Source organism: Balaenoptera physalus (genome assembly GCF_965194825.1).
Source record: "Balaenoptera physalus genome assembly, chromosome: 13".
Taxonomy (NCBI): domain Eukaryota; kingdom Metazoa; phylum Chordata; class Mammalia; order Artiodactyla; family Balaenopteridae; genus Balaenoptera; species Balaenoptera physalus.
The window spans coordinates 5602906-5626849 of NC_138892.1; the positions used below are offsets into that span (position 1 = coordinate 5602906).

Below are 23944 nucleotides of genomic sequence, written 5' to 3' on the forward strand. Positions count from 1 at the left end.
TCAAGGCCAAAGACAAATGTCTGAAATTAGTTTCAAAGATTTTTTTTTTTAATTTAATGATCCACGCTTCTGAATTCCTCACTTTTTCAAAAAACCGGTCACTTGAACTGACTAGGTCTTTACTTCCTGTGAACGAGATCAACAAGGTCTCTGCAGCCAGGTGACCAAGGACCAGGTCAGTCCTAAACCCAGGCAGGGTGCAGAGGTCCCCTACACATCCTTCCCCAAATGTTCACCAGGCACTGGCCTCTGGATGACGCTGACTGTGACCTGGTTTAGTAACGGCATGTATTTTGCCAGAGATCTTGTGTGGATTTCAATATAGCCTGATAAATGCTGGCTCAGAGCCTCTCACCTGTCTATAAATGCTCACTTCATTCATTCATTCATTCAATAAAAAGGCACTGATTACCTATGAACCAAGTATCATTCTGAACACTGAGACTATAGCAGTGAGCAAAACATAAAAATTCCCGCCTCTATGGAGATTAGATTCTAAAGGGGAGAGAAATAGGCAACATACACAGTACAGTAGATGGTAGTGAGCAAGAGACACATCAAGCAGGGATGATGGGAGTGGTAGGGAAACGTATGACTTACAGGTGATCAGAATACTATACTAAGATCTTAATTAAAGAATTAATGAAAAATGTGCTTACATTTCTCCCACTGTATTTAATTTCAAAGGCAACAAAGTTTAGAAAAGTTTTTACTCAAGACCCAAAGTCTTTTTTCTGGGAGCAGGGAACAAAGAATAAACTTAAGCATAATCTGAGTTTCTCTTTGAAATACTTTTGGGTTTTTTTTTTGGTAACATAAATTCAAAAATGTGTTTGTTTACACTTCCCACGTAAATAATCACCAAGGAAAAACTATTCCTCTAAAACCAGAAACTATTTCTCCAAGTGTCCAGTCTTTCTAAAATGTAATTGGCTGCAAACTCTCCTTTGATAAAGGTGTCGACACAGGTTAATCCCTTTATGTTTCCCCAGCGGCTTGTGGAAGCGAGTGTTTCTAGTAACAACTCTATCCAGCCCTCAACAGGATACTCACATCCTTGTTCTCAAGAATTTCCTGTTTAGCTTCAGGTTCAACTTCAACAAATTCAGCTTCTTCTCCTAATGCTCCAAAATCAGGTCCACTGGCTGGAAGAGGCTCCAAACTCTGAAAGGGAGGGAGGAACCACAGATAAATGAACTTATATTAAAAAACAAAAGCCTGGGGACTCCCCTGGTGGCACAGTGGTTAAGAATCTGCCTGCCAATGCAGGGGACACGGGTTTGAGCCCTGGTACGGGAAGATCCCACATGTCGCGGAGCAACTAAGCCCGTGCGCCACAACTACTGAGCCTGCACTCTACAGCCCATGAGCCACAACTACTGAAGCCCGCGCGCCTAGAGCCCGTGCTCTGCAACAAGAGAAGCCACCGCAATGAGAAGCCCGCACGTCACAACAAAGAGTAGCCCCCGCTCGCCTCAACTAGAGAAAGCCCACGCGCAGCAATGAAGACCCAACGCAGCCAAATTAAAAAAAACAAAAAAACAAAAGCTTTTTGTTTTGTCTTTAGATGGTGCCCCAGAAAACTCAGGACCGCGGTCCCCTCTGGGGCTGAAGGCAGCAGGGTGGGGGGCACACGGGCAGCATAAGCGGCTGTCGACGCACAGGTGTTAGGCTGGCGCTGACCCCTCGCTGTCCAGAGTATTGTTAATTCATAAAGCAAAGACGAAAACTCATCAGCGAAAGGGTCAGGCACAAACCTACAATGGCTGCGCCATGAACCGAGGACTATACTGCACCTAGCTCTGTACACCTGAGGCCCATTTGAAGACCAAAAAAAAAAAATTTTTTTTTTGCTTTCCCATTATAGAAAGTATCCTAATTTTTTAAATCAAAACTGGATGCATTCTAGGATAATTACATTAACCAGCCAAATTAGTAGAAAATATGTTTCTGGACTCTGATCATTTGTTTTGGTTCAGAAAGTCTCACACACACACTCAGGGGAACTGCATATGCTCATAAAACGGGCCAGCCAGAAAGCGGTCCCTTCCTTCAGTCTGAACTGACATTGTCTCAAAAGCATTCTAGCATCTTCTGAATATGGATTCTATAATAATAATTATGGAGACATGATAATATAATAGTATGTATAATAACGAACACATAACATTGTATATTTATTACATATATACGGGGATTCCCAGACACTCGTGGAAATGGATTCAGAAGGTCTCGTGTGGCACCAGGTGATGGTAGAAACAGGCAACTCTGGAGAAAAGTATGGGAACTAGTATCCGGCTGCTTCCTCACTCCCCCAGTTCTCTACAGATAAGCGCTTCTGAAGTGCACAGGAGCGCCTGACATCTGCGGAATGCGGAGCAGTGGGGACTCGGGCCCCTCTCACCCTCTCCCTGCAATGTTCACCGCCTCTTGTCAGCACATCCTCCATCGTGCCACTGGTCCTCTGGAAAGGTAATGACCTGACAGCGCCATGTCCCCTCTCCCATCCTTGCCCTAAAAGACTCTGATAGTCCTCAAAGGTGCCCTCAGGGGCGAATGCAACTAGATTCCTTAGCAGGGCACATGAGGAACTCCACCATGCGGCCCCCACCTGCTACTCCAGATTCAATCCCCACCACCCCCGACCCTCATCTTTGTGTCCGTGCACACCTGGTTCTCTCCAGCCATGTTAACTACCTGCCTCCCCCGAAAGAGCTGAAAGAACCACCTTCAGTGCCATCTCCTCTGTGAGCCGCCCCTGGCTTCTTCAGGGAGAATCAGTCCCTCCTTCACAAGACACCTCTTGGAGGAAATTTATGACCTTTACAGGTACTGCTTTTTCTTATTTTTATCTGCCCTGCTATATCAGAAATACTCAAATATTTATGGAATGGGTGAGTGAACGATTTTTTTCTTTTGTTCTCACATTTCATAAATATCTGAGTGCCTACTGTCCCCTAAAGAGCAGGGAATGCAGCCGTGAATAAGACAGAACCAGTCCTTCCCTCAGTGGCTGAAGTGGATTATTTACGTAAGTAAAAAGGGAAGATAATGCTGGGCAAAGAAACAGAATTTATTTCACATAATTATCCTTTCGTTTTTGTTGTGTAAATATTTTTAAAACGAGATCATTACTATATTTCTCAAAAACATGAACAAATTAAAATAGTAACTTTTTTATGCAACATTTCATGAATATGCTTTCTGTATTTAAGTTTATGTAGTGCAAAAAACTATATTATAGATGCGCAGATTGTCTATGCAGAGCATATACTATGGTTAGGAATATACGCACATATTCATTCTTCTTAATCTGAATGCTTGACAAATAGACTTTGGGCATAAAGTCTATGCTAAAAAATTTCCACTACGGTTCCTAAAACCTCAAAAGCATGAACCACACCTCACCAAAGACACGCTAGACCCATTTGTACTCTTAAATCTGAAATTTAGACTTTAATTCAAAAGGTGATGTCTTTACAGTTTCACAACTGCACCAAAGTTTGATGTCCTAAATTAACTGTTTCACTACTAGAGATTCATTCATTCACCAAATATCCACCCACTATGTGACAAGCGCTTACAAGGTCCTCACCCTCACAGAATTTACATCATAGTGTCTGGGTAAGCATTTAGTGAAATGAATTTAAATAAATATTTGGATCTAGCCTCTAACCTTTAAGCAGATCGGTCTACTAGTGAGTCGACAAATTTTATCGAACGCCACGTGCCAGGCACTAGGCAAGGCAGTGCTAACTGAAGAAACAGGACATGAAATAAATTTAATGAGTTATGAACAGCATCTTTAAAGTGATATAGACTAGAATCAGATAGAAAATACAAGAAAAAATAATAGGTATCAAGGGTAAATACTGTTTCAGAAAACTTTTGTTTCACATATGCATGAGGGTACTAGATAGCAAATATGGGATGTTTTCTTACTGTTGAGTCCTGACCAAGATTCAAACAACACTGGCTAGTGAAATGTAAAGGCCGAATTAAAGAACTGAAATTATTTCTTGTCAATACATTAACCAAAGGAGCAGCAGTTTTAGTGTCAAAGGGGCTTAATAAAAGCAGAGACTTTTTTTCCTGTACTCCTAGCACCTACAACAGTGCCAGGCACAGAGCTAACCATTGGTAAATATTAGTTGAATAAACGAATGAATGCTTACTCTGCCAAGATGCTACAAGGGATGCAAGGCAAGTAAGATGCAGCTCCTACCGTCATCTAGAAACTTAGACTTTAAAAGGATAAGTCAAAAATGCAGAGCTAAAACAGGGCACCAGAGTAGAAATGTCAAGGAGGTTGACAACACATCCAAAATGAGGAAATGAGGAAAGAGAAGGTTTATGTAGGAAGTGACTTGAACTGAGTTCTAAAAGATGGGACTATTTTGCCAGCTGAAGATGGGAGTGGGGGTGAGTGATGAGAGAGGGAGCTCCGCCCAACAGCACGGTCCAAAAAGTGTGTCGGAAGAGGAACGGTGTTTCATTTGCAGGAAGTATCTGGAAATGGAAGTTAAGTCCATTCCCGCACACCAGGCTGAGAAGTCTGTGCTAAATTCTTTTGGGAAACTCCTGAAAACTTCTCAGCAGGGCAACTGAAACAATCCACGTTGTAGAAGAGAAGTTGTGTTGAGGGCTGGGACTCAGGAGATCTGAGTTTTAGAACATTCTGAGGCTCTAACGGTGTGACCTTGGACAAACAGTCACTCTCTGGGTCTCAGTTAAGATTAAGAGCAGTTGGGCAGCTTGGGTGCCGCGCTAAGCACCCAAGCAAGCGCTTTACGTGTACTGTGTCTTTCAATTCTCCTAACAGCCCGGCGAGTGGGTAATATCACTGCCTCCACTTGAAAAGGAAGAACTAATGCTCAGCGAGGTTCCGTCTTTGCACGGTAACCAAGAGACACGAGGACTCCTAGCTGGGTCTGGGTTGGAAGACACTACTTCGTGCTCTAAGAGTCTAGCAAGACCCCAGGAGCGGCTGAGCGGGAGAGATCGGAAAAGGTGACCGGTAAGGAACTAAGACGCCCGAAACCGCTGAGGATAGAAAGAACTTATTCCTCCGCTGCAGGACATCACGGAAAGCCCGAGAGTCCTTTCCGGGCCACTGCCTCGCTAAGTGACCTTAGGCAAGTCACGACCCTCCTCTGAGTATGTTTTCTGCTCGGAAGCCTGCGGTACCCGCTGGCGGCATCTCTGCGGCCTCCTCCACCCGGCCCCCGGCGGCCCAGCGCTGGGGCGCTACATGCGGAGATCCCCGGCCCCGTTCCGCACCGGCCTCGGGGCCCTGCAGTCCCCTCACCAGGGCAACCCCGGGCGCAGCCGCGAGGGCTTCCCCCGCGGCGCCCGCCCAGAGGTCACGCAGCCCGCGGGTCGCTGGGCCTCTTACCCTGGCGTGCACTGTCCCCATGGCTCCCCTTCTGGCCGCTGCCTCCCAGAGCTGCCCTGGCCCGACGAAGGCTCGGCGGGTGAGGCAGAGAGCGAGTCCCCGGTGGCGGAGCTACCGGTTGGTGCAACACCCACAACGCCCCTGACGCGGCTGACTGGGGGCGGCCATCATGTCCCGCCTTCGCCCCGCCTCCTGGCTCACGGTTCCTCCGCTCATTGGTCCTTAAGAATCTATGACCCGGATGTTCACGCCTACGCCGGGAAGCTCTGCGACCTGGAGACCGCCCGAGCGCCGAGCGTTCTGTGGCGCCCGGGAAGCTGCTGGCGCGTGGTGCGGGGTTTGCGTGAGGGTCCCGCTGGGAGTGCTGGAGCTGCCCTGGGGGAGACCAGACCAGCTGGTGGGCGCGCCGGGACTTCACTCACGTGTCTCCCTTAACCCTCGTGGCACCTCGGCCCAATGGTGCAGTGCTTGTCCCCGCGCTCTGGCGAAGCGCCGAGGCTCGCCACAGCCGGCTGCAACAGTGGCCTCACCCGGCGTGTGGAGCCGCACAAATCCGGATTGGCGCCCCGCTCCTCTCCTGCTGGCCGCACGGAGCTTTCAAGTCACTGAAACCCCCTGGCTTCAGCCTCCTCATTGGCAAAATGAAGTGACGGTCTTATCTGCTTCGCAGGGATGGATTACAAGGCTCGCATGAGAGTGTTATTAACGCCTGGCACAGGGCAGGGCGCTTAGTGAGCAGCGAATAAATGACCATTATTCTTTCAACTGCAGTAAATGTCAGTAAGTGTCATCGGGGGTTCGCATGGGGGCCATTCACATCGGAGAACAGGACAGCCCTGGGGCTTCATTTGGGTGGTGGAAACAGCTTTTCCCCGCTCAGGAGACAACATATAATAAGTAATAGTCACGTGGCGATAAATGCAGTGAGAGAAACAAGAGACAAAATAAGAGAAGGATTTTCAGTATCATGTGCACTAATGTTTCCACCCCTTCCCAGAGACCCTGACACTCTTTTCTGTTTAAGTAGCAGCACCGGAGTCCTCCAGCATCCCTGGGGTAAATATTAAGTCCACATTCCCCTTCTTGCGTCCCAGGCCCTTCTCCTTCCCACACTGCATCCCTTGCCAGTTGACCTTATCCATCTGTCTTCCCAGCTGGGCTGTCAGTCCCCAGAGGTGGGGACCAGTCTGGTTCCCTCCATGAGCCCAGAGGCTAGCACAGTGCCTGGCGTGACGCAGGGACCTGGTGAATATTTGCTGAATTACTGCACCCCTGCCGTAGGCTAGAGCAAACAGACAGACACTGCTTATTAAGATTGCACATTCCTGGGCCTCAGCCCTGACCTGCTGAACCAACCTCTGGAAAGCAGAACCTGGAGATCTGAATTTTTTTCAAGTGTGCCAGGTAATTCTTTTGCCGACTAGGCTTAAGAACCCCTCATTTTAAAAAACTCTTTATGTCCATGTCTGACTTCATCACTAGATTCTAATGTCTTTGAAGACATGCGGCCGCTAACCTGCTTATAGGGAACTTGGCCAGAAATGGGTGGAAGAGGTGCTCAGCAGTAGGGGGAGGCAGAGGCAGGAGCAGGGCAGCCGCAGGAGGTGGGGGACAAGGATGCAGGGCCGGGATACAGGCAGGCAAGACGGCCTCCCACGAAAAGGGGAAAGGTGTGCAGGGCCAGGCCTGCGGGGAGAGACGTCTGGGCCTGAGCGTATGTTCAAGAGGCTGCAAGCTGATGAAAGAACTGGGCTATAAGTTAGCTGCTGACCCCAGGCAAGTCACACCCATTTTAAGGGTCACTTTTCTCCACTATAAAATAATGAGATTGCTAAGGACCCTGCCAGTTCTACAAAAGATTTTTTTTTTTAATTGGCTTGTATTTCACACTAGGAAGTAGTAGGTCCTGGGTTTTGCAGGCTTTTAAGCCATTTTGGATCACCACTTACCAGGGAATCACAACCAGATTAGCTCCCGTTTAGTGGTTACGATGCTGGCTTTATGGACAGACCCGCTGGCTGGGGTTCAGCCGTGATTCTACCACTGCTAAGCTGTGTGGCTGTAAGCAGGGCCCTTACCTCTCTGGGCCAGTTTCCTCTTTTGTAAAGTGAGGGTAGTAATGGCATCCACCTTACAGGATCGCTTTGAGGATTCAGTGAGTTAATAGATGTAAAGCTGTGCCTGGCCCAGGGAGAGTGCCACCCCCCCACAAGGATTAGCTGTCCCTATACCCATGTGCCAGGCCAGGTGCCAAGTGCTTTTCATATATGGTCTTATTTAACCATCCCAGTAAGTTAGGCTTTTGTAGAAGATGAAACTTAGGGCCAGAGAGACTAAGTGACTTACCCTAAATCCAGGTGGGACCCAAACAAAGGAGAGTGTGACATGGTCCCACTTCTGGCTCTTAGCCACCTCTGAATGATGCCCACGTGTCCCAGAGTCTCGGGGGGGTGGGGGGCGTGGGGGTGGAGTAGATGATGGCTCAGAAGCCTCCCGACCCTGGATTCCCCTCTTCTGGCAATTTTTAAAGGGGGGATGGTGTGTGGGGCATACATAACAGGCTGCAGCCACCAGGTGTCTGAGTGGGAGAAGCTCAAAACACTGCCCAGTTGTTACCCAGCAAGACCCCGAATGTCCAGGGCTCAATGCCCACAGGCCCGGCCAACCTGCCTCTGGCCACCAAAGTGGGGCTTCACGGGCCTCACTGACCCCCAGCTCAGACTCAAAAGGCTGTTTTAGGTGTGAAAACGTGGACAGAGATCTCCAAAGATAATCTAGGAGACTGAACAAATTTTAAGCACAAGTCACAGAGGCTGGACGCTTATTCAAAAATTCATTCTCCTGGTTCCCTGAAGCTCAGTTTTCTCATCTGTAAAATAGGGATAGTAGTTCTTAAAGCATAGTGGTATAGTGAGGATTTAATGAAATAAAGCATGGGGCCTGGCACACTGTAAACACTGAATAAACTAGATTTTCTTCCTGCATTTCCTTGTTATTCTCTTAAATAAGCCTCCTCTCAAAGATAAGCCATGACTTTCACCTGCATATTACAACAAGAGTCCTGAGCCAAATATAACATTTGAGAGCCCTATTGTGTACAAGGGCCAGGGTGGCAGAGGACACGTTAGGAACACAAGACACAGCTCTACCCTCTCTGACGGTCACAATGTACATTCCCCTTTTTTTTTTTGGCCTTGCTGCACAGCATGTGGGATCTTAGTTCCAACAACCAGGGGCACACCCCGTGCTGTGCCCCCTGCAGTGGAAGCTCGGAGTCCTAACCACTGGACTGCCAGGGAATTCCTTGTACATTAACCTTTTAAAGGCTCTCAGAAATCCTGCAGTACATACACTTGTTTTGCTTTCTTTAACTCAGTATTTCCTGGGTTATTTAGTCTGTCTTAAAGACTTTTTGGGTTTTGAGGTTTTCTGTGGCTTTCAGTGGCACTGTTCACCAGAATTTCTGCTGTTCCTCTTTTGGGCAAAAGGTAGACTTGCATTTCCATGCCCCCATCCATGTGACTTGCTTTGGTCCACTAGCTGTAGGCAGAAGGGAGAGGTGTCACTCTGGATGGAGACCTTTAAGCACCGTGTTCCTCCCCCACCGCCCACCCCAACCCTCGAGGGCCTGGGACAGGCTCAGCCTGGGTCAGCCAAGTCCGATGGGCATGTAGTCTGAGGAGGGAACCTTTTGGGAGTCTGGGAGTCTTTGTTAAACACAGCATAACCCCGTCTATCCTAACTGATAAAATCCCTAGCGCCATGTGCAAGGACACAACGTTCCAGAAAATTTGGTTTATGAAGTGCTGATCTGGTCCCATCACTCAGAGAAATGAAGATTAGTGACTACACTGGTTCCCTGGATAAAGTCAAACCCCAAATCTCAGAGGCCACGAGGAAGGAACGCTGGGTCTTCACAGATCCCCCCAGAGGTCACCCCTACTCTTAGTTTGGGGCACCCTGTGGCATGGACTCCCTGGGGCTGCAGCCTTGGTCTCCTTATTCCTTTCCCAGAGGGCGGGCACCCTGAGTGAGGGGCTCGCCTCCATCCCCCATGTCCCCAGCGCCTGCTGCCTGAGGAGTGAAGGTGAGCCGGTCAGAGGAAGGAGCACGGCCACTGGCATGAGGCAGAGGCCCGGGGTGAGCAGGCAGGTGCCGGAGGACCAGGGTCCGAGCTGCCGGGGGGCACCAAGGGAGGGAAGCCCAGGGGGAAGGCGGCTTCTCCGTGTGGGGAGGTGGGGGTGACTTGACCGGGTTTGAGCCTAAGGATGGCTTGAGGTGGGTGCAGGCCACGGGAGCCCGCCGGGAAGTCGTTGCAGCAGCCCAGGGCAGGGGCGGGCTGCCGACAAGGGAGCGGCTAACAGAGCCGTAAAGCGGGGGCGGACACGCGCAGGATCGGGACCAGCTGGAGGAGAGGGTGGGGGGACTCAGTGCGTCCCCAGTTCCTGGCTCAGGTGACTCGGCTGTGGATAGAATCGGGGCAGCTGATGAGGGAGCTGAGGAGCTCTGTACTGGAGGGAGGATGTTGGGGGGCCGACGGAGGGGGTAGGTAGGGGGCGTAGGTGGACCCTCACCTGACCCAGAGACCGGAGCGGGCAGGGGGTTCCTCGGAGTGAGCGAGGCCTCCCCAGGAGTGGTTGTGTGCACGCCCCAGCCCTGAGGAAGAGCCCGGTAGCCAGGATGGAGTCGGGGAGTCTGGGGTCCCAGAGGAAGGAGAGGGATCTGGGAAGGAGGGTCTGGGCCTCAGCGTCCAGGACAGAGCATGCGGAGGCCACCTGGCCTGGCAGGGCCGTCTGGGGCAACCTTGGGGGTGGGGAGGTCGCAGGGGAGTTTAAAGGAGCTTGGCTGTGAGGCAAGGAAAGCAGCACTGTGGCTCCTCGTGAAAGATGCAGAGACGAGGGAAAGCACTTTAACGATCACATTTATTATAAATTATTTTCCGATGAAAGGAATACTTAGAAATTTAATATACAACGCAATTACAGATAATGGCATATTGGTAACCACCGTCGGTGTCCTGGCATACATCCTTTCAGTCTCTGTTCTACACATACACGCCCACACACGCCTTAATTTTTAACAAGACTGGGCTCATGCTTTGCACCAAGTTCTGCTGTTTACCAAATAGACTGTTGCTCCCTGGCATTAAACAGACTGCACACTGATGATTCCCCAGGGCATAAATGGACCATAAATAGAGGGAGGCTTCTATTTAACAAGGTGAGAGGAACTTGAGGATGTTTTACATGCTGACGAGAAACCAGCCGTGCTGGAGAGGGGAGGGCCTTGGTCGGCGGGGTGAGGACGTGGGGCGAGTGACTTCTGGGAACAGCCAAAGAGGAGGAGATGGGGTAGCATTTAAGGCACAGGTGAGAGGGCAGCCCTGGCTGTTTCTAACAAAGTAATACACTTCCTTGTCTCACTGTCCATTTTTTAAAATTATAAAACATATGCTCATCATAAGAATGTTGAATAATTACAAAAAGTAGCAAGAAAATAAGTCCCACGTAATCCTATCTTAACATATTTCTTTCCTTATAATGATCACAGAACTGGTGTATAGAATACTATCCACACGGAAATACCCTGGCTACTATAAAACACTGCTGAAGTGTGGTTGTATCTGCTTAGACCTACGCTGTGGTTCTGACGGAAAAGGCCACTGGGAACCCTGAGAGTCGGGCTTGGGGAAGGTATGAGGGTGCGTCACCAGGAGTCCAGGCGGGTGTCAGGCAGGCGTCACCTCCCCCACTCCAGGCCAGCTCAGCATAGGGGACAGTGCTTTGTTCTGGGGCCCAGGTGGCCGGGGGAGCCCACCACTCACAGCCTTGCCTCTCTCAGGGCGGGAGCGCTACCAGCACAGGAGCCCCTGGAAACTCAGGAGCTCAGCTCTGCACTGCGTGACGACCCCGTATTTTCACAAGCAGCCGCTGCCTTCTAGGTGCTCACGATCACATCAAGGCTCACGCAGGCTTTGTCCCCAGAACCACACTCTCCTCTAAAGTGTACGTCCTTGCAGTGGAGTGCTGGGTTTGACCTTGCCAGTTCTTCAACTCCAGGACACATACACAGTGTGGGTGAGAGTTGCAACTTTTGGGGCCCACATTTAGGATTTTGAGCTTACCATTGTTTCTTTTCTTTTTGTTATACTCAAATGCATAAATAAGAGAAACAGACACACACATTTCACCTTGGGTCATCTCACACTGTGCTTGCTAACAAATTACCACCCTGGAGAGAAGGTGGGTGCCTGCCTCTTTGCTCATCTCCATTAGGGCTCTGCAAGTGGAGAGGACAGGTAAGGACCTGGGGGTGCCAGGGTGACCGTCTTGTGCACTGGATTTTTTTTCTGGCCACGCTGCATAGCATGCAGGATCTTAGTTCCCCAACCAGGGATCGAACCTGCGCCCCCTGCGGTGGAAGCGCGGAGTCTTAACCACTGGACCGCCAGGGAAGTCCCTGAACTGGATTTTTTTTTAAGGCTTCTTCTATTAATATCTCACGGATTCCCATAATATATAATTCAACAGGAAATACGAAGATTCCCTTATAATTAATATAAAACTCTTTATCAAATATTTAGAGTAGGTCAAAAAGATGTAACAGAATGTAAATAAGTTACCATCTTTTAATGCCCCCCCCAAACCAGGGGTGTCCTTGGGAGGATGGCACCCCCCTCGCCCCACAGTAACTGCTTCCTGGACGGAAAGATGGGACCCTACTCCTTTCTTCCTTCCAACCCCCAAGACTGCACAAAGGGCAGCCCAGCCCCCAGCCACAGGGTTCCCTCTACCCACCCCCCTCCAAACACCAGTCATTCTAGAACCCTCCACCAGGACAGCTGAGTGGGCGGCAAAACCTCTTGGGGGTGATCGGCCTCCTCCACGTGGCCACTACCGTCATTTCCCAGAGCAAACCGGATCCCTCCGCTCCCTATTTTAAACACTTCTGTGTCTGCTAATAGCAAAAACAACCGTGGGCCCCTCTCCCGAGTGCCCGCCACGTGGCCAGGACTGTGCTAGGGGCTCCCCGAAGCCTCGCAGAAACCTAATGAGGAGAGGAGGGTCACCCCCACGGAACAGGTGAGGAAGCCGAGGCCCACGATCTTCAGGATAAGATCCCACCCTGGTCACTGACACCAGGCCCTTCTTCCTCAGAATCAGTTTTCAGAATTCAGAAAGCAGCATCAGCATCCGGGCCACGTTAACGACGCAGATTGCCGGGTTCCATCTGGGGAGACCGTGATCCAGCAAGTCTGAGGTCAGACGGGAATCTGCATTAACAAGCACCTCACCCCGCCCTCTGCCCCCCAACACACACACACTCCGAGGGGCCCTGCCTGGCCCTGCCTCTCTCTCCAAACTCCACCCCTTCCCTGTGCTGCCAGCACCCAGAGCTACTTCCTTTAGGCAAACCAATGCTGCCTGACCCTCCCGGACCCGCACCTGTCCCTCTGCCCTGCCCCAGCTCCATCGGCAGACTCTCTCTTCCTCTGCCGTCAAAGTTAGGCCCAGCGGACGCGCTTCCCCGCCCCCTCCCTGGGCTTCACCGCATCCTGTGCAGCTATGTCTTGGTTATTAGCTTTCAGCAGGTGCTCTGAGACCTCTGATTTGCTCAGCTGCCTCCCATAAGACAGGACCTCCTCCACCAGACGGTGAGCTCCTTGCCACCTATCCGGGGCCCGACGACGTTTCTAGAATGGCACATGAGGCCTGAGCAGATGAGAGGGTGCCTGTCGGGCTCACAGCCCCACAGCCAAGTCATCTGCATGGAAGCGGGGAGGGTCACGGTCCGCGCGCGCGGGTTGGAAGAAGAATTTCCAGACACGAAGTATCTTGGAAAAGAGTGAGTTTATTGCGAACAAACAGCAGAGTTAGTGAGGGGCGCTGCAAACACAGCGGGCCCACTTCCTGATAGATCAGGGAGAGCCAACCCCCTTTGTGGGCTAGTGGCCAACTTTTATAGCCTCAAGACAAAGAAAATTCCTGTTGGCAGAATGGCATTAGGTGATTGGTCAGGGTGCTACGAGGTTGATACATGGTGAATATTTTACCTACTGTGGAGTCCGGTTTAGACTAGGAGAGCCCTAGTCTAGCCTAGACTATGGCTGTCCGGTTTAGATTAGGAGAGCCCATGGCAACAGTTGCTATGGGGGCTTGGTTAACCAGAGTTTTTGTCCTGTGTCCTTGATGTAGGGTGTCCTTGATGTAGGGCTCCACATTCCCCTCTCTTTTTACATATGGGCCAAATCTTTGGCCCCTTAACACCCCGCTCATGACTAACTATCTGCCTATCCCTATCTCGGGCCATAGGAACCCAGGTCATTGGGGAAAGGGGCGATGACCGTTCCTAGCTTCTTCCTGCTGGACAGGGGCGTCGTGGCGCCCTGGGTCCCAATGCCCGCTCTCTGTCAGGGTGTATTTATGGAGGGAGATGAGCGCCCGTGGAATGACAAGGTGGCTTGTTCCGACGTGGTCCCTGTGCCAACTGGCTGGTACCCTTGTTGTTGCACCATCTGGAATTGAATCTTTTGAACCTGTCGGGAAATGAACTTAGATAACGCGTTAATAATGCAGGGGCCAGACAACAAAACAAGGGCTATCAGGATTAATGGTCCCAGCAAGGGCAATAGCCATGTCCATATCTGGATCCCCAGAGAGGAGAGGAGGTTGGAAAGCCAGCTTGGGGCCCTGTCCTGCTCTCTCTTTTAAATCTTCTATTAATTTGATGTTTTTCTTTAGAATCTGGAGGTCTTCTTCAGCCTGGCCGGATGTATTAATATAGAAGCAGCCTGTCTCATTTAGTACGGGCACAGATACCCCCCGCCTCAGCTGTTATAACATTAAGGGCCCTCCTATTTTGTAAGCCACCTCGGCCAGAGAGCCTAGGGCTGACTGCTGTTCCTCAGTGGCTGCTACCGTAGCCTTCCAAGGTTCCTGGACCACGATGGTGAGATGGAGAACGCTCCTCTCTAAGGGGTACGCCTGCAAACCAGGAGAGGCCTCTAAAGACGTTACGTATTATTTCAGGCTCATCAAGAATTGGGTTATAAGCATGTCCCCCGCAATCAGCGGTTCGTTTTTTTTTCTCTCCAGGACAGGTCTTAAGGCCTCCTGGAGGAAGGACCCAAGGTTGGGAATGTCTCCTAAAGAAGCTAAATCCTTTGCAGTCATAATGGTCGCCTCTGGGACCACGGCAGTAATTGTGCAGGAGCCCCTCCAAAGTGTGGGAAGATCCAGACTGACCCCGTTACAGCACAGAAATGAAAATCCGGTGCCCCTCAAGGATACCCCCATTGTGGGTCCCCAGAGCCAGGCCCTGACCTTTTGGGAGTTTTCCTCTGGAAATAGACTGGGGTCCTATGGCCTAGGATTATAATGGGAAGGCCAAACTCCGAGGAAGTAATCATCTATACATAAAGGGGAGAATCTGGGCTCCGACTGATTATGAGTGTGACAGGGGCATTGGCATAACAAATTTCTGAATATTAGCTGAATTATGTTATATTTTGGAGGAGAGTCTTGTCGGGAGGATAAACTAAGTAAGTGTCCGGTGGTCACACCGATCCCCACCTATTTAGTTCCCAGGGCCGAGCTATTTATGGGGATATGGTCTTCATTAATATATTTCTTAGTCGCATTTTTCCTCAAATTTCCCCAACACAAAGTGAAATTACCTTCATGTATATCATATTCATCCTCCTCGGACTAGGGATCCCACTCCAGGCTAGTCTGATTAAAACTGAGGGTGTGGTTACAAAGAGAGTCATTTAGCCAGCCCCAAATGGGTCCCCATCCGTCCAGCTTGGAGACAGTCCTTTAAATTATGTCTTTTCCAGTATGCAAAATCCCCTGATTGTAGGTCGTGGGGCATCTGATCTTCATCCGAAAATAGATTATTGAGATAAGCTATAGAAACAAACTTACAGTGTCCTTTAATAATTCAATTAAACTTCTTAGCAATATAACATGACAGCAAGGAACTAACTGGGAAGTGAGTCTTGGTAACACAGACCTTAATTAACAAAGCTAGAATTTAATATTCAGTGAAACGTAATTTTTTTTTTTTTTTCATTGTGAGGGCATTAACCCTGCAGCCAGGGAAGGCTTTATCCCATCAAATAAAAAAATGAGCTTTGTCAGGTAGCTGGAAAAAGCCAGGCAGCCGTCTTGGATTTTCCATAGCCCTGACTGTTTGACTGACAGCTATTGCTTACCCATTTTAAATTCCCTGATTTAGGAGTAGACTGATGTCATGTTTTAAGGACATCAAGATGGCAAAAGTCTGGCAATGAGGGGTTAATTTTTGTAGAAGCAGAATGAACTTTATCTATGCGTGCCAGGATCTTCATAGATCATTGTGAAATAATATTTATTTACTTTACTAAAGTCACAAAAGATTTTAAAAGTGAATACAAATCACTTAAAGGCAAAGGAATTTACATAGTTTGTTATCAAAAGCAGCATTCCAAGAAAACTTTGTTCTCTTAACAGAGAGAGAACCAAATTTCAGCCTGGTGTCAATAAACTTGTTTATTTTTAAGTTTATTATCATATAGGCTTTTTGCTTGTGGAAATTTTCATAAGGAGTCTCAGACTGAACTTTTAAAAGACCTCTCAGGGCTAGGAAAGTCACACCAAGGGCTTGTCACAGATTTCGCTTACCAGATCTAGGTGAATTCCTCCCTTTTCAAGGTTCCCAAAATACCTTGAGATTTCTGTACCTGTTAGTGAAGTAGCCTTCCTAATTTATCTGATAAAGCTGCTGGGAACCTAAGAGTTTCCCATCTCTGGAGTGAGCAGACAGAGGAAAAATGTAAATGTTTCAATTTTGCTTACAAAGGTATAATTTACCAAATTACTGTAAGTCAGAATTACTTTGAGGGGAAGGTTTTCCTTACACGTGGAAAACACAGATTCAAACCAGTAATTTTTCAGATAGAACCCATAAAATTATAACCATATTTACCAGTTCATTCAGTCCTTTGTAATTAATCCTTTTTGTTAACAGCTTTGTGAAGCCATCAGGTTTTTCATTAGAATTCTTCAATTTCTTACCTAGTTATCATTATAGTCTGAAAGTCAGAAACTTGTATTTATCCAAAAGTCCTTTTTATAAATCTTCTTGAAGAGGAAGCATTTTTGCAAAGGCATTAGAGTGAAACTGTAAGTGTCTAAAATGACAAAAGACTTAAGAAGGTATGTTAAGAAGGCGCATTTAAAATCTGATTACAGTAAAATTAACAAAGTAACTTGGTTACTGTTATGGCAGATGACACTTAAGGAAGCAATAGTTATTTACTTAGCCAAGGTAACAATAAAAGATTTCAAAGGCAAATACAGATCACTTTTAAGAGGTAAAGAAATTTAAAATCTGTTATCAAAGGCAGTTCAACATTTTAAGAAAACTTGTCCTCTTAACAGAAAAGCCAAATTCAAGTTTTGCACCAGCTTACTTTTAAAATTCATTTACTTAATTAAATTTATTCTAAACTTAGTCAATCCTGACCATTCATAAAACTCTTTCCTCAGGGTCCACTTTTCACAAAACTTTTTATCACTTTCTGTATCCATCACTTTATTTTCCCATTCAGAAGCAGTCAACTCTAAATTAGACCTACTTCCTTTTTTCTTAATAAAATGTAATTCCATTCCTCACACCTTCTTTACTGAAAACACACATCCTATTTTCCTTAAGCAACCATGAACTGTCCTTTATAGCAGCACTCTGTAGATTGGTAAACATAAATCCAAGTAATGATTCCTTGAAAAATATGCTTCTTACAGAAAGTATCTCAGTGAACACACACATTTAGTAATAGTTCTGAACCTTTTGCTTCTCTGTAAAAGGAAGCCAGTGTTCAGTAATTAATGTTTCAGTATCTTATTTTATTTGGAAATGGACTAGTTATTTAATAAAATTCCATCCTTTAATTTAATTTAGCACAACTCTAAATGTTTTAAGTTGTCGAATATCTGGAGAGATTATTCTTAAGTAGACATTCCTAAAACATAATTATTCCTAAAAAGTTCACTCAAAGCTCTTATCTCACTTATATTTTCTTTTCTTTTTTTTTAATTAATTAATTTTTATTTATTTATTTATTTGGCTGCGTTGGGTCTTCGTTGCTGCACATGGGCTTTCTCTAGTTGCGGTGGGTGGGGGCTACTCTTCGTTGCGGTGCTCAGGGTTCTCATTGCGGTGGCTTCTCTTGTTGTGGAGCACGGGCTCTAGGTGTGCGGGCTTCAGTAGTTGTGGCACGTGGGCTCCGTAGTTGTGGCTCGCAGGCTCTAGAGCGCAGGCTCAGTAGTTGTGATGCACGGGCTTAGCTGCTCTGCAGCATGTGGGATCTTCCCGGACCAGGGCTTGAACCCGTGTCCCCTGCACTGGCAGGTGGATTCTTAACCACTGCACCACCAGGGAAGTCCCCTGTATTTTCTTTTCTTAAAAGTTTCTTCACATTGAGTTTTTTTCATTGCTGACCAATTTGTGACAGTTATAATAAGATCTTATTTAGTTTATATTAAACCTAGGCACAACAAAAGTATTATACTTAATCTTGATCGCTCTAAAGACATGTTTATATTAATTAGATCAATAAACTTAAACATTAATACCAGGTATTAATTTAATATTGAATATTCCCCAGTTCACATGAATCTGAAATTTATTTAGCTTAATTTTTCTTGCATTTAGAATTGTTTGATTTGTAAGCACTTACTTTTCTTTTAAGCCAATTAAATAGAACTCATTTACAAATTAACCTCAGCAATATTATCCAAGGACACAGACACATACTGAGACATACACAGATACCCAGACAGTCAGAGATCTCATAGTTTCCACTTGAGGTTTAAAATGTCTCTTTGCCTCTTTTTTTTTTTTTCTTGGCCTGAAGTTCTAATAATTAACCCAAGGCTGAAGTCTCAGGCAAAGTGGGCTGTGTTTGTAGCTCAAGGACATGATAAGAGTTAACTTCAAGCTTTCTCCTAGGCATATTTTTGTTCTCTCAGGGTCAGAATTCTGAAAAAGATATTTCAACAAGCTAGCTTTCTCTAATTGCATATGCACAAAGAACTGGTTTTGCAATTTCAAAAAATTTTTATCTTAACCAATTTTCTCCGGACTCTAAAGAATATTGTGGCCATCCTGACTGAAGGAACCTAACTTGTTTTGAATTTGGGAAATGTCAGACACGGGAAAGGGAACATGGACTCTACTAGTGCCCATGTCTCCATTTGCCACTTCCCTTAAGGGAAGCATATTAGAATCTGTTTCCTGGCGTTGGGCAGTCCTGGATCTTGTGTGGGGAGGGGAGGGGGGCTTTTGCCCTGATAAGGGGGTACCTACTGTGGACCTGTGCTGAGGTGGGTGCAGGGGCTGAAGCAATGAGGGTTCATGGGGGGGGGACAGGAAAGGTCCAGTAGAGGGTCGCCTAGGAGATGTGATGGAGAGGGAGGCAGAGGGGGTTGGGGGGATAAGGCGGCAACAGAAAGACGCATGCGGCATGAGTCCCTCAGATCCGGATTCTGACTAAGGGCCATAAAGGTCTGGACGTAAGGAACCTCTGAGTTCTTTCCTTGTTTCCGGCAAAAGAGATCAAGTTGGAGGATCGTGTTATAATTTAGTGTCCCATTAAGAGGCCATTGTTCTCGGTCACCCAGTTTATACTGGGGCCAAGCCGTGTTACAAAAGAAAATGAGCCTCCTCTTTTTGAGGTTTTCAGGGTCAAATTTTCCCAGTTCCTGAGGATACAGCCGAGGGGTGAGTCTGAGGGAGGCTCCCGCGACGTACCAGAACCCATTCTTAGCCTGTATGCCGTAGAACGGGGGTCCTGAGAGTCACCGGGTGACAGAGAGGCGTCCCCTTTGTCCCAGTGATCTCTCCGTGCGACTAAGGCACAAAATGGGCCTACCGTCCCAACAATCGCGTCGGACCGTGAGAGGTGACCCCGGAGCGTGCGACTGAGGCCCCAACCGTGCGACTGAGGCACCGTGCGACTCAGGCAGAGAAAGAAAGAAAAGAGAGAGAGATTCCCGGGACCCACCAGGTGACTCACCGTTTGGCGATGCCCTGAAACGTGAAAAGGCACTCCTGGGATGGCTCAGAGGCAACGCCTAGGCTCCTGTAAGTCAATCCGGACCGAGAAGAAGGTGACAGTAACAGAGAAGAGAGGCGGAGGAATCGGCCTCGTAGTCCTGCCGGGAAGGTGGCGGCCCAGGGGAGGGGGCTCGGTGTTCTGCTTGAACCAGCGTGTGCCTCACGGTGCACGGAAGTTGTCTTGCTGGGGGCAGATGCTCTAACAGCCTGGTCCATTCCATGACCCCCTTATCCTTTCACAGGCGTCTTCAAGCGGCAGGCGCCCTGATGGCTTTTAAATGCCTGACCCGTGCCCGCACGATACCAATCGGCCTAGTCCTCAGTCGGAAGGAAGACAGAGGGACCCTCACCCATCTGGGCGGCAGTTACTGGGGCGAAGGGAGCCGTGGAGCCTTCGGAACACACCGGGGTGTGGCCCTGGCCAGAGTCCTCCGTTGCTTCCACGGCAGCTTGCCTGTTCACAGAGGGTCCCAAGGAATGAGGAGAGGAGGTGGGGGAGGAGATCCCCCCGGAGATGTCCCCGTACAGGCCACCACAATGTCGTGGTCCGCACGTGGGTTGGAAGAAGAATTTCCAGACACGAAGTATCTTGGAAAAGAGTGAGTTTATTGCGAACAAAGAGCAGAGTTGGTGAGGGGTGCTGCAAACACAGCGGGCCCGCTTCCTGATGGAGCAGGGAGAGCCGACCCCCTTTGTGGGCTAGTGGCCCACTTTTATAGCCTGAAGACAAAGAAAATTCCTGCTGGCAGGATGGCATCAGGCGACTGGTCAGGGTGCTAGAGATTGCTACATGGTGAATATTTTACCTACTATGGAGTCGCGGGGCTGTCCGGTTTAGATTAGGAGAGCCCATGGCAACAGTTGCTATGGGGGCTTGGTTAATTCCAGAGTTTTTGTCCCGTGTCCTTGACGTAGGGCTCCACAGGGGGCAGACGCATCATCACTCGAGAACAAATCCGGGAGGTTGCCCAGCACAGCCACTGGATGTCGCTGGGCATGTCTGGAAGCCACATCACCAGTCTGCAGGAATGAAACAGAGAGACACCCACGTCGTATGAGCAGGAAGACAAACCAAAACAAAAAGAACAAAACCAAACCCTAACCAAAGGCACACATCTTACAACGATACCATCGTCCAGGTAAACTGCCAGGGTCACTTCTAACCCCAATGTGATAAATTCCCGAAGACAAGACAACCTAAAAGCCCAAAGGAAAATTAGGCCATTTTTTGATGTGGGAACGCTCAAGGGACTTACGTGGAAATAAAAGGAAAAGACCTTGGTTTTCCAGGATCCTACTCCTCTGTGGCAACATGGCCACCGATGCAGAGCAGCTTGCGGTCGAGAACCACCCCCTGCGCCCAGGTCTCCTGGGCTTGGCCACGTGCGAGCGCAGCAGAGGGAGCCGCCAAGGAGGCCTGACCACTGCCCTCCAGACTCCCAACACCCAGGACATGAAAAGGACCCCACATCCCGGGCTTTGGGAAATGCCAGAGCAGCCCTCAACCCAGGGCAAGGCCGTGCGGGAACGGGTGGCTGATTTGGCAGGGTGGGGAGGGGCTCTGGGGAGGATGACCAAAGCTGGAGAACTGAGCTGGATTTTGAAGGACGGTTGGGACTTTAAAAGATGGACTGAGGGACATGTTGACTAACTCGCTAAAAAGAAAGCAAACACTCAAGTAAATCAGAAGAAAACTAAGGGAAAACAAACGCCCAGGAATCCAGCAGGCGTCCCAGCGTTGGCCTCAGACCCCTCCAACATACCAGGAATAAAATCCCAAAATAGAAGTGCAGACCTACAAGAAGTGACAAACCTGTAACAGCAACGAGAAAGGAGGAGGGGTGGGCAGGGGCTTGCCAACGAGGCACCTTTCCAGGGTGTTCCACGCTGACCGTGAGCTCCACCCCGATGTATAAGGAGCCAGGCCCCAGGCCGAGGGCCTTCCACGGCTTCTGTCACTTAATCCTCACCCCATTTCCATGAGGAAGCCACAAAGCCACGTGAAGCGCTCACCTCTGGACCACAGCAATCACAGACTCCACGGGCAGCGTGCAGGGCAGCACCACGTAGGACATGACCTTAATTGGTAAGAAGTTGCACATCTTGCTTATGTACCCATCTTGGTTTCTAATTGCTTCCCTCAGGGCTGAAAAATACAATTCGGAGATCTGTCTCTCACCAGTGTAAAAACCAAACCATCTTCCCCAGGTGGTGCTTGGAATGTTTGTGAAAGATACAAATCCTGGCAGCCAAAGAATCAGAAGCTCCACAAATGAGATCAGGTGGGGAATGTGCTCAAGTAGCCCTTGGATCGCCTACAGGGTACAGGGTCCCTTTTAAAGACTCTCTTTTAAACTATTTTTGGAGGCCTACACAAACTTCTCAAAGTGCCCCTGGCCCCAGTTTTATGAGCTCTTCTTTGCACCTGCAGCTGGGTTCCATCTCTTCTGCCTGGAACCCCCTAGCCTTCTATTTCCCCTTTGTAATGACCTCGCAATGCCTCAAATCACATTAATCTGAGCAGCTGCTGGTTAGTGCAACTCCTGGGGTGTTGGTGCCTCAGGGGCAAGAAACGGCATCCCATTCGTCTTTGATTTATTCTATTCCATTCTGGCCACGTCCTGCGGTGTGTGGGATCTTAGTTCCCCGACCAGGGATTGAACCCTAACCCCCTGCATTGGAAGCTCGGAGTCAACCACTGGACCACCAGGGAAATCCCTGTCCCGTTCATCTTTGAATTTCCCCAAGTGCCCAACTGGAAGCTGGACGGTGCATTCATCTATCCATTAAATAATCGATGACATGATAAAATAACCAGATTCAGTGAAGGTTCAAAACTGTGAGTCTGTGGGGAGGGAGAAATTAGGAGGGGCTTCTCGAGAGAGAAAAGGCTTTGAGATGGGAGGACAGGCAGAGAACGGCGTTCTCAAAGAACAGGCCACCCCCGGGGGTTGCCTGGACTTTAGGAGCAGAGAGCACAGCCAGTTAACACAAAACTCAGCTGGAGGTTGTTTTCCTCTGGCCAGGACCCCATGGGAAGGCAGACTGGGCAAGGACCCAGGGGTATGGGAGGCCCGTGCTGGGCGGTGCGGGTCCCGACGGGCCTGCCCTGGTCACTCCGCCCCATCTCTTCCCATGCGGTGGCATGACCTTCCTCCACAACACACAGGGAAGCCACCCTTTCTGCCTCATGAAGGGTCACAGAGAGCCTCTGCCGTCCCGCCCCCAGAGCCGGCACCTATGGTGAGTTTGGGTGACAGGGTCTCCAGGATGCTCTCGTCCCAGGGCAGGATGCTGAGGTGCGGGTGGTCCAGCAGCTTGTCTCCCTCGGGCCTCGCCTCCCCGGCGGCCATGCCCGGGGAAGGCTGCAGGCTCCCGTGCTCCCGGGGGGCCTCGAGGACTTCCGACTCTGCTGAGGATGCACTCAGGCACAGAGGGGGCCTGTCACAGATGCCTGCGAAGGGCACAGAAACAAACCTGTCAGGCAATTTCGGGCGGCGGGGTCATTACTCACCCACATACACCTGCCCACCAAATTAGAGGGAAGCTGCAGGCCTGTTATTAGTACAAGGTGGAGATCGACGAGGGCAGGCAGTCCTAGCAGGGAGAAAGGAGTGGGGGGCTTTGATGCCGGATGGATGTGACGAGGGCACCTGGCTCCATCACTCACCAGCTGTGTGGGCTCTGGAGCCACGTGTGGATTCTTGATGTTCAAAGCTAAGGGTTATAACTAATTTATAGTAATGGAACCACTGGTTAAGCCAGCGGTGCAGGCCCTGCAGCAGCCATTCAACTGCTACCATTATCATCATCTCTGCTTTTCAGCTGAGGAATCAGAAGCACAGAGAGGTTAAGAGATTTGTCCAAAGCCACACAGCCAATACGTGGCACAGCGAGAATCGAACCGAGATGTGATGTCAAAGATGGCACCCTTCCATCACACGGCCTCGAAAGAAGCATTAGGTCAGGGGGTTTGTGCAGGCCCTGCCCTAGGTGCCGGGGCTCAGGAGCCGATACCAGTGGGTGGTTCCTGCTCGCACACTGGGTGGGGGCAGTGGGACAGGTAGTTTCGGATGCCCACGGCTGCCTCGGCTCACCTCTTGCTTCCAACCTCAGATTAAAAGACCAGGGGCTGGACCTCCCTGGTGGTGCAGTGGTTAAGAATCCACCTGCCAAGGCAGGGGACACGGGTTCGAGCCCTGGTCTGGGAAGATCCCACATGCCGCAGAGCAACGAAGCCTGTGCGCCACAGCTACTGAGCCTGAACTCTGGAGCCCGTGAGCCACAACTACTGAGCAAGCGTGCTGCAACTACTGAAGCCCGCGCGCCTAGAGCCCGTGCTCCGCAACAAGAGAAGCCACTGCAATGAGAACCCCGCGCACCGCAACGAAGAGTAGCCCCCGCTCGCCGCAAGTAGAGAAAGCCCACGCACAGCAACGAAGACCCATC

General features: G+C 49.2%; 2 protein-coding genes across 2 annotated transcripts in view; both read right to left on the reverse strand.

The window, feature by feature from the left end:
• The window catches only part of SAMM50 (SAMM50 sorting and assembly machinery component), a 31912-nt gene extending 26320 nt beyond the window's left edge, over positions 1-5592 (reverse strand). Inside the window, exons 1-2 of the mRNA XM_082421178.1 lie at positions 5396-5592; positions 1054-1164 (exon numbers count right to left, since the gene is read on the reverse strand). Of these exons, the coding sequence (XP_082277304.1) occupies positions 1054-1164; positions 5396-5416 (132 nt within the window). The 5' untranslated portion in view covers positions 5417-5592. The remainder of the gene's footprint in view (positions 1-1053; positions 1165-5395) is intronic.
• Positions 5593-13226: 7634 nt separating this feature from the next.
• PNPLA3 (patatin like domain 3, 1-acylglycerol-3-phosphate O-acyltransferase) overlaps positions 13227-23944 on the reverse strand; it is a 35816-nt gene continuing 25098 nt past the window's right edge. Inside the window, exons 6-9 of the mRNA XM_082421180.1 lie at positions 22734-22949; positions 21509-21641; positions 20319-20515; positions 13227-13500 (exon numbers count right to left, since the gene is read on the reverse strand). Of these exons, the coding sequence (XP_082277306.1) occupies positions 20374-20515; positions 21509-21641; positions 22734-22949 (491 nt within the window). The 3' untranslated portion in view covers positions 13227-13500; positions 20319-20373. The remainder of the gene's footprint in view (positions 13501-20318; positions 20516-21508; positions 21642-22733; positions 22950-23944) is intronic.